This window comes from Lacerta agilis, chromosome 8 (assembly GCF_009819535.1).
Source record: "Lacerta agilis isolate rLacAgi1 chromosome 8, rLacAgi1.pri, whole genome shotgun sequence".
NCBI lineage: Eukaryota > Metazoa > Chordata > Lepidosauria > Squamata > Lacertidae > Lacerta > Lacerta agilis.
The window spans coordinates 63,957,351-63,972,774 of record NC_046319.1 but is presented as its reverse complement, the minus strand read 5'-3'; the positions used below and the strand labels follow the sequence as shown (position 1 = coordinate 63,972,774).

Here is a 15,424-nt window from a genome sequence, read left to right as displayed (position 1 = left end):
TCAACTACTCTTCCTTCCCTTGTCTCTGCTGGCTAGGCAATAATACGTTGGAGATGGGACATTCAAACATCACTGCCAGTGCTGTCTAATACACATCAATATGATGGGATCACCATGTGTATCAGGCCAAACCAGATGAGATCTAATGGATTTCAGACTGCCCCCAAACTGGACTGGGGCAGCAACAATAAGGGGGCCGAGGGAAACCATCTTCCCCTGTGCCGTTTCTCTGGTTTTTAATTATTCTCTCCACAAAGCTGCTATTAGCAATGGCAAGGAAACGAGACAGGAAGCCATCCTGAACCTATCTTTTCCCCTCCTCAGCAAATGGCAGTTTCGGTGTGAGCATTAACTAAGAAAAATGGCACAGGATAAATGGGTTATCTTTCCAACACTGCACCCCCTATCCTCACCCTATGGCTGCACATAAGACTTAAATAGTCCCACATACGGATTGGCCCTTGTTGGCACAGGGAGAATGGCTGACATTTGTGACATGCCAAGGCCTCTCTGCATCTGCACTATATCCATTTCTAAGCAGGCAGTGATTCTTTTAAAAACTAAGTATTAAAGGGTTGCCTTCACCTTACTGAGAATGATAGATTCCTTTAAAAAGACTTCCATAAAGACAAGGGGAAACCACATTTATTGCTGTATATTGAAAAAAAAATATTATCTGTATATATGACTTTAGAAAGCTTATATTGCTTCCAAATAAAGAGTTTGAGGATACAAAGCCTTTTCCATGTGGCCAAAGTACTGATGAGTTGGGATATCTACTTTTATGTGCACCTCTAGGAGCCATCTCAGTTGCTGATGCTTCCAGCATTGCAGAACATCAAGTATAACTTTAAAGGAGACAATATTACTTGTTTTGTAAGAGTCATGACTCAGCACATCTCATGCCAAGAGAGCCCCAAACATACATATACCACATTCAGAAACCACACTGCAGCCTCAAGACGATATCACACCAGATGTGAGCACATTATTTAACCGTTTGCAATGGTGCTGTTTGTCTGAATATCATATCTGATCGCTGAAATGCTGCAGTTCTCAAGCAATGAGTTCTTTTGATCTTTTACTGCAAAATGAGTAACAAAAAAAGATGACGTGAAACAAAGAAATCCAACCTCCCTAAAAAAAAGCAAGTGTGTCCATAGCACCTGAGATACTTTGGAAGACTGTGCCAAGCCAGAGGATTTAACCAAGGCTGGTGCTATTCTGTCTTCCATCGTGCGCCTGTTAGAAAGTTCTCAACTAGGTCTTCGTACATCTCTGCGAGCCCTCTAGCTAGAACTTGAAGGAAAGGAAAGGAATAGTAACAGAAGAAAAGACAAGAGTTAAAACATGCACAATACCAGAAAACGTGCATAGTAAGTAGGAAAATCTTAACAGGAAAGGGGGGAAAGAGAAAGCTATAAGCCGCATATGTAAATCACAGACCACAGTTTTAAATAGGATGATATTTTTCTAAAGTAAATTTTCCACATTTAGTGGAAAAGGGTGGTTGGTACAGGCAATCAAATAAGCAAGTGGATGTTTATATAGCAGCAGAATACAAAACATCAATTATTCTTAAACTCTGCTTTATTTAATAATGGGATAAAGCAGCTGAATAATGATAAACAGTCTAAGGAACACTTATTTCCTTTTTAAAAAAAAGTTTTTAGATTTTTGCCCTGGTATCTGCAAATGCACATGCACACTCCAAGTACATGCACAAAAAAGGGTGAGCTTAAAAAAAAACACCTTACTTGTTTCAAAATTAACCAGACAACTATATATCATTTAGCACCTCTTTCTTTCTGTATTTTTATATGCAAGCAAAAGAACCGTACTTAAGATTGCAATCCTACATATACGTGAGAAAAAGTGATACTGAACTCCATAGATTTACTCAGGTCCAAATCAAATGGGGGAATAATACTGAGGAGGGGAGCAGCAGGCAGCAGATTAGGGGGGTGGCAAACAGCATCATACCCTCCACCTTCCTCCCTGCTAGGCCCTCAGTAGGCAGCAGGAACTGTGCTTTTTATGCGAACTACTCACTATCAAGCAATAAGAAATGCCTGGTCAGGGCATTGCATGTTAGGAAATTTGATAACGGGCATGAACAGCCACAGCACAGGGAAGCTGAGCTTGCTTTCCACTCTCATTCAAAACTGTTAGCTTCTTGTTTCCTGGAAATCCTATTGAACGATGACCACCTTTAGGTACAAGAGCAAAAAACTGTGGATGGATCTTCCCTCCTAACAAGACTAGGGCCTCACTACTGTGGATTAATTATTTTAATTAATAATTTATTTTAAAGTGGATCTAATTATTTTAGGGTGGTGCAGAGGGTGAAAAGCAGTCAGAAGAAAGGATGATGAAGTGCCCTCTCTTCATCCTGTAGTCATACATTGTATCCCGAACACCTTGGCTCCCGAACAAATCGGCTCCAGAACGATCAAAACCCAGAAGTGAGTGTTCCGGTTTTCGAACGATTTTCAAAAGTCAAACGGAAGCTTCCTGCAGCCAATCAGAAGCTGCGCTTTGGTTTCCAAACGTTTTGGAAGTCGAACGGACTTCCGGAATGGATTCCGTTTGACTTCCAAGGTACAACTGAATATGGTAATGTAATGTATCACGATTTCATCCTTCACCTCCTTCCTGTCATCTATTCATCCTCTGGTTGCCTTCCTGCCCCCTTCTTTGTCTTCCCTTCTTTCCTATCTTTCTTTCTTTCTCTCAACTTGTTTCTTTCCTTCCACTACCTTCTTCTCCTTCACTGGGATGCAGGTGGCGCTGTGGTCTAAACCACTGAGTCTCTTGGGCTTGCCTATCATAAAGTCGGCAGTTCAAATCCCCACGACAGGGTGAGCTCCTGTTGCTCTGCCCCAGCTCCTGCCAACCTAGCACTTCGGAAGCATGCCAGTGCAAGTAGATAAATAGGTAGCACTGCAGTGGGAAGGTAAATGGTGTTTCCGTGCACTTGGTTTGAATAAGATGTTTTTCTGCAGCATATGTATGTGTGTGTTACAAACAGGAGAAAGGGCACCAAGCCATATTCAGGCATCCGCTCAGCTCCCATCAAGACCTTAAATTTGTTAACTTTTCTTGGTTGTGTGTTTTAGGGAGTGCTACCTGCATTTTTTGGAGTGTTTTGTTTGGCCAGGGTGGGGGGAAGGTGTAAGTACTTTGTGGCTTCCAAATGTGCCCGTGGGCCCAAGGAGCTCCATATATTGCCTCCCTACAACCCATAAATGATATGAAGAAATGGTGATTGGGCATCGTTGCAAACATTATCATATTTCCTCATTGCTTGTATTTCAAATTTCATATCCACCTGCACCTTAAGAATTCTCCCTTTTTATGTCCTGCTCCCTTTTATAAATAAAATCTAGAAGACTGAGGCTAACTTTTCCCTAGGCTGCCCTCACTTAAACACCACTGAATGATAAATAATTATAATAGCTCAAAAGGGGTTATTCACAATCAGGGAGAAGCGGGTGGCAGTGGACACCCCCCCCCAATCGCAAAATTTCTACATTGGAACTGGATTTACTTATCTATATTTATAAACAGCTTTATACCCCTCGAGGCATCTTACAACAGTACGCCATTTATAAATAAGTAACATATCTAGCACTTAATTTTAGTATCTTACAATGGTGGGTTACAACCAAGAGTTATATGTCAGTCACTGAGCTGAAAAACCATCCACCGTGAACTTGTTTAACACAAGTATTTTTGGGAGCTGACCATTTTATGCTAAAAATCTTATCAATCGAATACTCAACATGATCCTACACAGGGCTGTAAATTTTGAGTCACAGCCCTTTGCTTACACTGCAATTGCTAAAGCAGGATCCTATGTAAGGCAAGGCAGGAAGAGATCCATTCATTTGGCTCCAAAACCCCCTTCCATCTTCCTTGCTACAAAGTTTAGCAAATATGTGCCAGTGCTCAAAGGATAGCCTTTTCTCATAGCACTCGGGGTGCTGTGCTAAGTGTACAGATGGGTCTAACCCTAATTTTACCCTTCCAGCTCCACAGCAGCTTTTTCACAGGGTTGATTCCACAGGGCCAAACCAACTGCTGAGAGCACTATGCCTGAATCCAGGTCCTGATATTTTTAAGAGCAAGAAATCAGACTTAGTGAATTTGAACAAACTTTGCTCAATGGGAGAGACAATTGTCTGCATTAGGAGTAACTTGCTAAATGTCTGGGAGATTAGGAAATAGTCTGCAAAAAATTGCATAATGTTCAAAAAATAAATACTCAAAAGGCATCTATAAAGCAAACATGTTTTCAACACGCAATAGCTGCAAATGGCTAGCCACATGCAAATCTTGAGGGGGTGGGAGAAGCATTGATAAGATCAGTTGGTGGGAACAACTTTTTCTTGCCACCCGATTGCACCCACCACCAGCCAAAATTAGCTTCTTTGAGAAGGTGAATGCTTTTATCCATACACACACACACACACACACACACACACACACACACTTTACACTTGGGATTCCCAAGATCTTAAGCCTAAGAAGCCCCTTGCATTAGCATGCTGCTGCTCAAGGGTGGATACATTTGTATACATAAGAGAGCACTATTTATTTTATTTATTTATTAAATTTGTATACCGCCCTATGCCCGTAGATCTCAGGCTGGTTCACAACATAAAATTACAATATAAAAAAAGAAAAAACAGCCTGGCTCAGGAGAGTTAGAGATTAGTCATGGGGAAAGTTTCCTTCTTATGCCCAGAGCCTCAATCCAGAACTCCCAAGGTTCCAAGGGATCACACCAATATCAGCTACACATGAGCAGCTAGCCATATCCGTGACAGCAACACGTTTATACCGGTGCATGAACCGAAATACTGTATCTGATCTTACCAAGCTTCTCCCTACCATACCCACTTTAAAAAGGTTTTTAAAAAACTAAATCAAAACCCAAATGGACTGATTTTTAGGTGCCAAAGACACAACTTCCACCAAGTAGATGGATAGCCTCCAAAGAAATCAGACCATTTGTTTCTGACACGTTGGCATAGGATACTGCAGCAGTTTTGCTAAAGCCACATATGCATATATAATTAACACGGGGGGGGGGGAGACACAAGATGCAGTGTTCCCTGAATTTCTTTGTAAGCCAAAGCCTGTGGGGAGTTGAATAATGCCAATTGGTTACTATATTACAATTACATGTGGTGATCCAGAAGCTCACTGTGCCTAACACAGCTCTGATGCGCTTCTTCGTTGACTGATATTCCCATGTGCGTGTCACCACAGTGTGTGATACAATTGTTGATATTGCAGCAAATGGGGAAGGCCATTATTGGTGGGCTTTTGGATCAGGTAGAGAGTATACATAAAGGTAGCACCAGAATAAAATATAATAAAAATCAAGTAGGGGATAAACTAATATTGCTTAGTGCAAAAGCAGCAAGGATTTGGTCCTGCTTTGCTATTTATTTACACCTGTAATTTCTGCCTTGCCCAACTACATGCATTTAAATTATGCCAAAATCTTAGATCTCCCCAGTAACAATGTCTAAAATAGTGCAGCTGCTCAAGTATGCATTACTGTCATAAAATCCTCACAGGCATAAGATGATGCATCCTGAATATAGATATATAATTGCTATAAAAATTATGTAGAAATTCTAACCAGCTGATCCAATAAGAATTTCATGCTGTGTAGCAATAGTATTAGGTTATCCCCTATATTGAAAGTTTGTGCAGAAGACGACACATCAAAAAGTGCTTAAAAGTGTGCATTTAGCAATTAAGTAGGGGTTAACTTTAGAATGTACCACACTCACCAGTTAGAATTCCATAGACCAACATCCAATCTCAACAGGGCTGTCAAAAGTACTTGAGCAAGAAGTATTATGAAGCAGAAAATATAAATCCCTAATTCAATTGTCCATTCTTACAGAAGAAGAAGGTTAGCACTTTCAAGCAAAACTACCATTAATTTTTAACTGCAATTTGTGTACTTTGATATATTGGGCAGATTTTAAAATTGTTAACAAACTGACTACCACCAGAGATGGATTTGTTTCTGAAAAGTGACCAGACAGTCAATAAAACAAAGGAATAGCTAATTACATTTTGAAGTAAAAATAAGCAATATCGCAATTGGATTTTGAATAGGAGTTTGCTGCCATGGATTAAAGTTACTCTTTTCAAAGACAGCAGCAACACTAAAGCTATCACAATTTTACTTTTCAAGGTGCTGAACCATTTAGAAGAAAAGTTATTAGCAAAAGTTATTTAAATAACCAATCCTCTCCAAAATAGAACAAAATTGTGTAACACACACACACACACACACACACACACACACAGGATGAAAGACTATATGTTCTACAGATCTACACTTTATGACATCACAAAATGCTCATTTCATGCATTGCTTTCTTCCTTTGCAGAGGAATAGGTATTTACAATAATAACTTCATAATTTGCATTTGTAAATATATTACAGGAACTCGAGAGTAAAGTTCAAAGACGTAAATAAATATGTTCCAATGTTGCTTCAGAAGATTATTTAAGGTCTCAGTTAAAAAGTGCTCCATTTAAATGGCAGTTCAGTGCTGTCTCCAGAAATCCAATAGGCACCACATGAGTAATGTTACCTCCCACATTGCTCACATTAAGAACCACTGTCAGTTTTCCGCAATATATGAAGCAAGAAAATGACTTGGAAATGGGGTAAAGACTCATAGAAAAAATAAATATCCTCTAGCAGGTTATTTGCTTCTAAAATTTCATATCGTTTCATAATTAGTGTCAAAGCCTTCTACAATGGTAGTTTCTTAAAGCCAAAAAGGAGGCTAATGAAATCGGCATGGCAATCTCTTGCCTGACAAAATCATGCAAAAGCTAAACAGCAATGAATCTGCATAACACTAAACTGAGAATGAGAAAAATATATATGCTCATCACAACACAGACAACTCTGTGACATATTAAAATCATGATAAAATAAGAATTCACCTGGATGTTACAGGAATCTCATGGCTGTCACTGAAAATGGCATCCCCAGTGTATTCTCTTCTCCCCAATAGTAACATAAAATGTGCAATGCAAATATCAATGAGGTTTCCATGTTCCCACAAGTGGCAGCCCAATGAAGAGAAGCAAGGAAAGTGAGCTCAATAATATCATCATCACACATTTTATTATACAATATGCTACTGGGGGGGGGGCAGCTGCTGCCTAGTCTCCAGTATCACCTAGCGTAGTGTCACCCTAAGAAAAGGCATTGCCTTTTACTAGTCAAATCGCTGTGATCTATTTAGTGCAGTATTGCCTACTTAGATTAGAGTCAACAGCTCTCTGAAGTCTCAGGCAGAAAAAGGTCCCACAAAATTATGAGAAGAATGGCTTCCATAAACTGATAAACCTCCCAATGTCACTTGTGTAAAATTACAAATGTAGTCAAAATCTGAAATACATTTTACCAAATCTGAGCACGTTTGAAGTGAGCACACCCTTTTTACATGGGAAAAGTCTTGTTTGTATGTATTCACCATAAGCAGATATGTCTGCTACTCACTGGTCAATTATGTAAATACTGATCAAACTATGTAAATTAGCTTTTCCCTCTCTGTGACTTTCTGCAGAATTTATTTTTGCCTTCCTTAGGTGTTTGATTTTTTAATGCAGTGTAGTATAAAGTTATAGTATGTTGTTTAATGCAATATAGTACAAACATTCAAAGGGAGTCAAACTGGCTTAGTGGTCTAACTTACACAGTGGAAACCAATGAAATGATACAGCTTTTAATAATCCCTTAGCACTCCCCAAGATTTAGTGAGTGAAAGATTCAGCTGCAGTTTTGTAAGCGAAAGAATATATGCACATAAACCAGTTTCCAAGGTTCTACTCTAGTGTCACATAAAAAAGCGAACTAAGGGTTGGCTATACAGATGAAGGAGCTGGGTCATGCAGGCCTACTTAGTGATTCTATAAGGCAAAGTACGTAGACTACACTCTGAGATCTAGTTAAGGAGGACAAAATCTGAATCCCGGTCCCTCAAGTCCAGGATCATCAGTCAAATTTAGCCTATGAGGCTGATCCTGATAAAGATCTGGCTCACGGAGCCAAAAGGGTTTTCCATCCCTGACTTAGGGAGAAGAGCAACCAAATCCAGAACAGCTTTCCCAAAACAGTTGAAACTATCCTACATAATTATCTCCATCATGTCTGGATTAACCTTTAGTTTATTTACCTTCATCTAATCCATTATAGAGCACAAACATGGTTTCAGCACTTCCACTGCATACTAATGGCCTCTCACTTCAAATCCCCAGATGCTCTCACCCCAGTGTTTCAGGTCTAGATAGCTCAGTTGCTTAGAGCTTGGCATTGGTAACACAAAGGTTGCAGATTCGATCGCCATATGGAACAGCTGCATATTCCTGCATTGCAGGGGGTTGGACTAGATGATCCTCACTACTGTGATCAGAATAAACAGAGAGTCTATCTAAAAAGATGCCATGGTCAATGAAAGCTATGAATCCTGTCAAGAATTAGCAGCTGCAATCCCTCATTCTTCTCCATTTTTTAGGGTGACCAAGACAGTTTCCTTTCCATGTCTAATTCAATAAAGATACCAGATTGCAACAGATGTGGAGAATGTGTAATCCAAGAATGACTTTAGTTGCATGGTCACCACCTATTTGATTACATAGGAGAAGAGCAGTCATTGGCTGATAGTCTTTAAGACCTCTCCTCCCTGGAAAATGTTGTAAGCCAGAAGGGTTAAGAGTCATGCAAACCAGTGGTAGAATGCACTCCTCTGATAGCCCTATCCACATGCTCAGGCCTCAACAACTGAAATTCATCTGATAAAACTGGTCCAGAGCTTCTAACATTTCAGCATGAGCAGCAGAAGTAAAGGCATCCACACAGGTTATAATAATAGGGAGAAATTGTGTATATGTGAGTGATTGTGTCAAACACGAATGCACACCCCACATAGTGTCATCTCTGCATCCCAAGGACACTCAGGAATCCATCCAGATTCGTCAGCAACTGGCTAATATCAATTGATAATTCCTCTATTAGAAAAAAAAATCATTGATGGGGGAGAAATCAGGGAACAAAAATCTCCCACCAGTTTATTTCATGGTCTCTTTTCAACATTTACTCCTGCTTCCAAGTCTTACTGCTCACAAATTCTGCAGCTAAGGTCTCGTGGCATCTAGGTTTCATGGCAAGATTATCAATCCCAGTTTCATTCCTGCATCAACCCTGCTTACCCCTCCTCAATATTTTGCATTCTTCTGTACAGAATTTGATACGAGATCACAAAGGCAGATATTCTGAAGCTGTTTTACAGTACCAGCTCCTATGGGAGAGAGCCTTCCATTTATGTTCTCTACCTTACAAGCCGCATTTTCCAAGATAAATAGGAGGGGAGGAAAACATTTTTCAACTATAAAAATAATGCAGTATGTATTATAGTCAGGGCTCAGCAGGAGATGATTGCAGTGAATGAAAGTGTTGAAGTATTTGCATTGGTAAATTGCACGGCTGAAAAGTGACCAAAGTGCTCTCTATCTTTCTACAGAGCATTCCAAGATGACCTACATTAACTAGCAGAATGGCTCAAGCAAAATTCCTGAACATTATTATGGGTAAGCCATCTGTCAGTGGCTAAACATCTTTCCCCCCAGCAATGTTTCAGGAAACAGATGTTTATCTACATCACTAAGAATACACAATACATTACAGGAGAATTTGTAATTCAATATTGTCACAAACACACACAAACACACACACAGTTTTCTTTCCTTACATTTGTCTGTGCATATGCACATACACAAACATGATTTTCCAAAGTCATATTCCATTCATCTAAAATAATATTCACAATGTGTAATCAGTGGAATGCAAATTGAATCTGATCTGTTAATAAGTAGCTTGCCCAATATATGAAACCAACTGCCCCATAAGCCTTCCTTCTATTTGCTCAGCCTAGCTGACTATCATATCTCAGCTCTCAAATGATTTATGAAATTCTCAGCGTATTCTCTGGGTAAAAGATCCCTTCACCTGTCAGTGCAAGTGATTAGCCCAAACCTTTTGTCTTTTTATGCTTTAAAAATTAGATAAAGAAGGTAGATATCAAATAGCTAGCCAGACATTTACATCTGGGTGCTGCTAAGAGTCAAGCAACATGCAAAGGTTTAAACAAACAGAGTTTTACCATCTGAACATATGCCTATTACACTGTTAGATCAACTTAATTTAAATCAACACTATGAACATCAACATGCACAAAACATGGCACACACTTATAAACATGTTACTTCCAAACAGATAACTGTTACAGTGAAAGTGAAACACAGTTCAGTAAGTATGATACAGAAAAGAGATAAAGCAACAGAAAAACATAGGAACAACTGGACTTGGAACACAGCAAAGATTACAGTTTTTAAGCATCATTTCTATTAAATGATTGGTTTTCTACCACCTTAAACGCACCACAGACAGAAACCAGAAGTTACAATCTTTTCATCTACAGAAGAGTCATACAGGCAAGATAAATAACCATAGGTGCATATTGGTGTATTGTTTTATACACAAGGCAGATTGAGAAAGAATATGCCACCCTCACTTCCAATTTCAGGCAGAGAATGATGCAAGTTCCCTTCATTTTCTACCCGAGCAGCATCTGGCATCCTAACTCACTTCATGCAATCATACTGATACTCAAGACACAATTCCAAAACAAACGTCTTTAAGATTGAAGTGTCACCAGTCTTTAGTAGTGAGGTGTGAAATTCGTTTCAATTTATATTAAATGAATTAATCCAATTCTCTGCACAGACAACACATTCTTTCTGCATTCTTCCTGAAGAGCTTTGTTTAATTACAGGTGGCAGTTATAGGCTTATCTTGCTCTCTTAGAATAGTACTTTTAATAAAATCATTTAACAATGAACATAAAACAGTTCTTGAAATTAATTGCTGCTTGGTTTTTTTTAAAAAAAAAATTCTCAAATGTTTTGCAGGATATGGAGGAGATCTTTGAGGAAAATCATATTTTTTTCCTTTCAACAACCTGCTGAACTCAAAGACCAAAACCAAAAACACATAACTGACTACATTCAGGGTTAAAAGCCAGACATAGTTTGAGCTTAAAAGGACTGCCAAAACCTTGGTATTTGTCATATTGCAGCTTGCAGGATTATCCATTGTGTCTCTTCCAAGTATGCCAAACTGTATTCTGAACAGTGTTGGTGCAAATGTGTGTGTGTGCATGTGCACTTTTTTTAAAAAAAGAAGAGTTTCAAAAGACTCCCTGGAAGATTGAACTAGAGACAGAAGGGTTAACATGGAAAGAGGCATGGCAGCTTCAGCCAAGAGTTGAAGAGCTTTAGTCTTGATGATATTTCACAGAAGCCCTCCATTTCCAAAATCACAGAAAAACCAGCCACCACACAGTCAGTGCAAGGACCACCAAAAAAGACATCATAAAGGGAATGCGTGGAGAAGGAAAAGCTCTAGAGTATAGGCGGCATGTTTTGAGCGATTTCTGCTCTTCAGGAATTTGAATAGAAATCTTTGCCTGGATTTCTTCATTTGTTTGTTCGGGCAAAGTTCCCTCAGAAGCTGTCTCTTGCTTTTTATTATTATCTTCATCCTGCACTAACAGAGGACGTTCCAGTGTCTGCTTTCATGGTAGAAGATCAAGAAAGACAGAGAGATGAACAAAATGACAGATGGAAAGTGCTCAAAAATGATACTCGGGGATGTGCAAGGACAGAAGTCAGAGAAATTGACATGAAGTTAACTAAAGTGTGCACTGCTGCTGCATTCAATACATTCCTCCACTAATCCTGTACATCGGAACCAGACTATAGGGACAAATAGGAAGTGCTTTCTAAGTGGGTAAATTATTTCTAAGTTGATAATAGTTTTCGGTGGAGAAACCCATTTAATGTTAACTCCACCCATGTGCTAAAATACATCTTTCAGCATTAAACTGTAGAAATATTTGCAAAACAATAAATTGTTGAATTACAAAGAGAAACACTGTTGTACAAAATGTTGGTCATGACTTCCTATGCTACACTGATCTTCAGAATGGCATTAATTATTTGATACTTAAATTGTAGTGCAAATATAATTGAATTTTGTCAAAGATATTGCCATGGAATATCAAAAGTTCAAAAGTTCCACTTCAAAATTATATTGTGGTTAAAGTGCAAAGTGTTCAGTCACTTGAAAAACCAATAAGCTGGAATATTTTTTTTAATGTTACAATTACAAAGAATGGAGTTACTCCACATTGATTTCATCTGTGTCACCAGTGTGTAAAGAATTTAACACAATATAAAGATATATTGTAGTTGTATATGAAAACTAAGTGCAGGCTAGAAAACTTAGGGGATTTCTTTGTTTTGGTCTGTTCAAAACATATTCTATACATTTATTTTTGCTGTGTATGGCAAATGAAAGCAGCCATCTAAGAAAGGAAAAAATTAGCTCTCAGCTCTCTCAGCTGAGTCAATCTTCTTTGATCAGCCTGATATTTGGGGACATTGTCTTTGCACACCCCTAAGTGATGGGTATCAGGGAGAAAGTAGCTGGGGGGCTGGGCAGCAAAAAAATGATAATGATACAGAATGCAAGAGAGTTTAAATAAAAACAGGAAAAGAGAGGAAGACAACATAAAAAGAACAGGGTACAGTTAAACTTTCATAATTGCTCTCTCTCTCTCTCTCTAAATATATGGCAACATATTCATGCAACTTTTGAATCAGCCATGCGCTGAAAAAAAGCAACTGAAAGCTGCAAAAGCTTGCAGCAGTGCAAATCCTTTAAAAAAGTGTTAGAACAGGAGGCTGTGAGAGATGGAACTATTTAAAAAGGCAGCCAAAAGAAAATGCCACTCAGCAGCTGCTGTTGAGGGTTTTGGTTTTGCTCAGTGCCATTACAACAGCAAAAGTCTGCTTCAGAAGCATATATCAAAACAGCAGCTTTACCTCTGGCCCACCAACCTGTCTCTCATAGGACTGAAATGTGGCTTGCTTGACCTGGACATGCACAAAGTATGGAAAGTTCAGTTGTTTTGTGATGTATAATAAATAATAATAATAATAATAATAATAATAATAATAATAATAATAATATCATCACAGCCCCACTGTACAGATCACCAAGATTACTGCAACAATAAAAAGGTAGCCTTCCTTCCACATAAGACATTAACAGACAAGATGTAGGTGTCTGCAGGTGCCTCTTGTTACAATTATTAATTACTATTTTTGAAAAGTCCACCTGTCTAATGTTCGATCCCTATATGGGCCATCTGCATATTTTTGAATTGCAGGAGGTTTGACTAGATGGCCCTTGGAGTCCCTTCCAACTTTACCATTCTATGATCATTTGCACAGTTCATGGAAGACGAACCCTGAGAAATGAATAAGCATTCTCAAACATTGCCCTCAAGTCACAATAACCACTGTTGTAGGAGGGAATGTATCAACTATTCAATTTGCACATATCCAGCTCTTACAAAAGCAATACTTGCAACGTCTACTTCAACAACATCTTGCATAAACTTTGCTTTAATCAAAACTCCCAGCCAAACATTTAAAGTTTTGTGTGCTGCTTCACTATCATCAACAAGGATCAATCCATTCATATTTTTATCTTTTAATGAAAACCTAACTGTAATCAGCTGAAAATACCCTCTCATCTCCTCATTAATCAAATACCAAACTGTAATTTCTGGACATTCTAAGTTTACTCAATATTTAAAATGCCAGATGCCTTGACTATTTAAATTAGGAGAAGTATTTGTTCAAACTGAACTAAACATTTAATCTAAGCCAGTGCTATTTAATATTGCATTCAGGTTACTGGGTTGGATCCAAAGAACCAGGAGCTGAAGGAGCATAGCTGCTGTTCCACAATGCTTGCATGGGGGTCCACGGTGAGCAGGTTCTATAGCAGTTCTCATTGTGCTTCTGTTTGTGCAAGAAAATGCATACATTCTTGAACAAGAACACTGCTGAATTTAGAAAGACTTTTTCTTATGTACCATAATAGTGTGAGTCCTTTTGCAAGTGAAAGTCACTTTCTGCCCATGGAAGAACATCTTTGGATCCAAGCCACTGAAACTACAGTTTTACTGCAAAGGTTAACTCTTAAGGTTGGTAGTAACGTCAAAACAAATTCAACTTCTTCTTTTTTTCTAAGTAACACAGAACCACTAGCTGATTATTATTCAGAGAGCCCAACAGTTACCCTTTTATGAAAGTAAATGACTGAGACATACATATATACATGGATCTTACTCACTAAATGTGTTATAACTAAAGAAAACCTTATGTTGTCACAGTATGACTTTTCAACCCCTTGACTTCAGCAGTTGTCTTACAAGATTTGAAAAAGAATTACTTCAGGCAAAGTGGTTTGAAAGCTATGACAAAAAACTGTCAGCTAAGATGTGAAAACAATTCTCATTCAATATACAGAACAGGAATCAGTAACAAAAAATATAATTATTGCATTGCCTTTGGTTTATTCCACCCACCTCCCCACCCTGCATTGTATTTCCCCGGAGAACAAAAAGCTGGTTTTGTTAAGAAGAGCAAAGCCAAGCACATCACCAGTTCCATGCTATGTAAAGTACTCACTCCTTCTACTCCTGTGGGGATCTGTCCATTGATGTTAAGGGTCCTGAAGGGAGAATGAGTTGAGAGGCGCTTGTCCCATTCACTTGGCCGTGGCTCAGGGACAGATTCCATAAAGTTCTTCTTCAGCTCGCTAATGCTAGCATGATGTTTCTTTATCCCCTCTTGAGGTTTATCTAGATCCTATCATTTAAGAAAAAGAAGCCAAAAAACAACCATCGGAAAATTTATTAACATGCATTTACCACCTCCACACTATCAAATTCACTGCACTAAGCGGCTCAGTCTCCATTAGCTCTACTCACAATCTGAACTAAACACACATTGGGGAATATCACTTTTTCTTCTTTCCTCAGAAATAAAAGGATATAATTTTCTAATGAGTTATAGGTGTCCCCCAGTGAATCATTTAAGTAGTTTTCAGTTTGAAATCTTCTACCTATATAACAAATAAACTCAGAACTATTAATTTAACACTGTCTCTCCACACACACACATACACCCATGTTCAATTACTTTTAAATAAAAGTAACTATAAATCCCCAATGCATGATAAATAATGTTAGCATCTTTAAGGCTGCAATCCTGTTAACAACTTACCTGGGAGTAAGTCCCATTGAAAATCAATGGGATTTACTTCTGAGTAGACATATATAGGATTGTGCTGTAAGAAGCTGACTCTAGTATCTGTTTCTTTGTATTATCTACGATATACAACTGAGCATCACAAAAGCAGTTTATACATATCCTTTTTGCAAAGCATTAGCATACA

At 38.5% G+C, this 15,424-nt stretch overlaps 1 protein-coding gene across 26 annotated transcripts in view; it reads right to left on the bottom strand.

Annotated features, from left to right (window-relative positions):
- The window catches only part of EPB41 (erythrocyte membrane protein band 4.1), an 86,553-nt gene that overhangs the window by 16,313 nt on the left and 54,816 nt on the right, over positions 1-15,424 (bottom strand). For 17 of the 26 annotated variants that reach the window (XM_033157942.1, XM_033157947.1, XM_033157945.1 and 14 more), the window contains one exon: positions 14,656-14,835. In XM_033157942.1, the coding sequence (XP_033013833.1) occupies positions 14,656-14,835 (180 nt within the window). Of the gene's footprint in view, positions 1-1,278; positions 1,300-5,632; positions 5,863-11,290; positions 12,606-12,996; positions 13,048-14,655; positions 14,836-15,424 lie in introns of those variants that run through there. The other 9 variants (XM_033157959.1, XM_033157968.1, XM_033157969.1 and 6 more) reach the window with 6 other exon arrangements.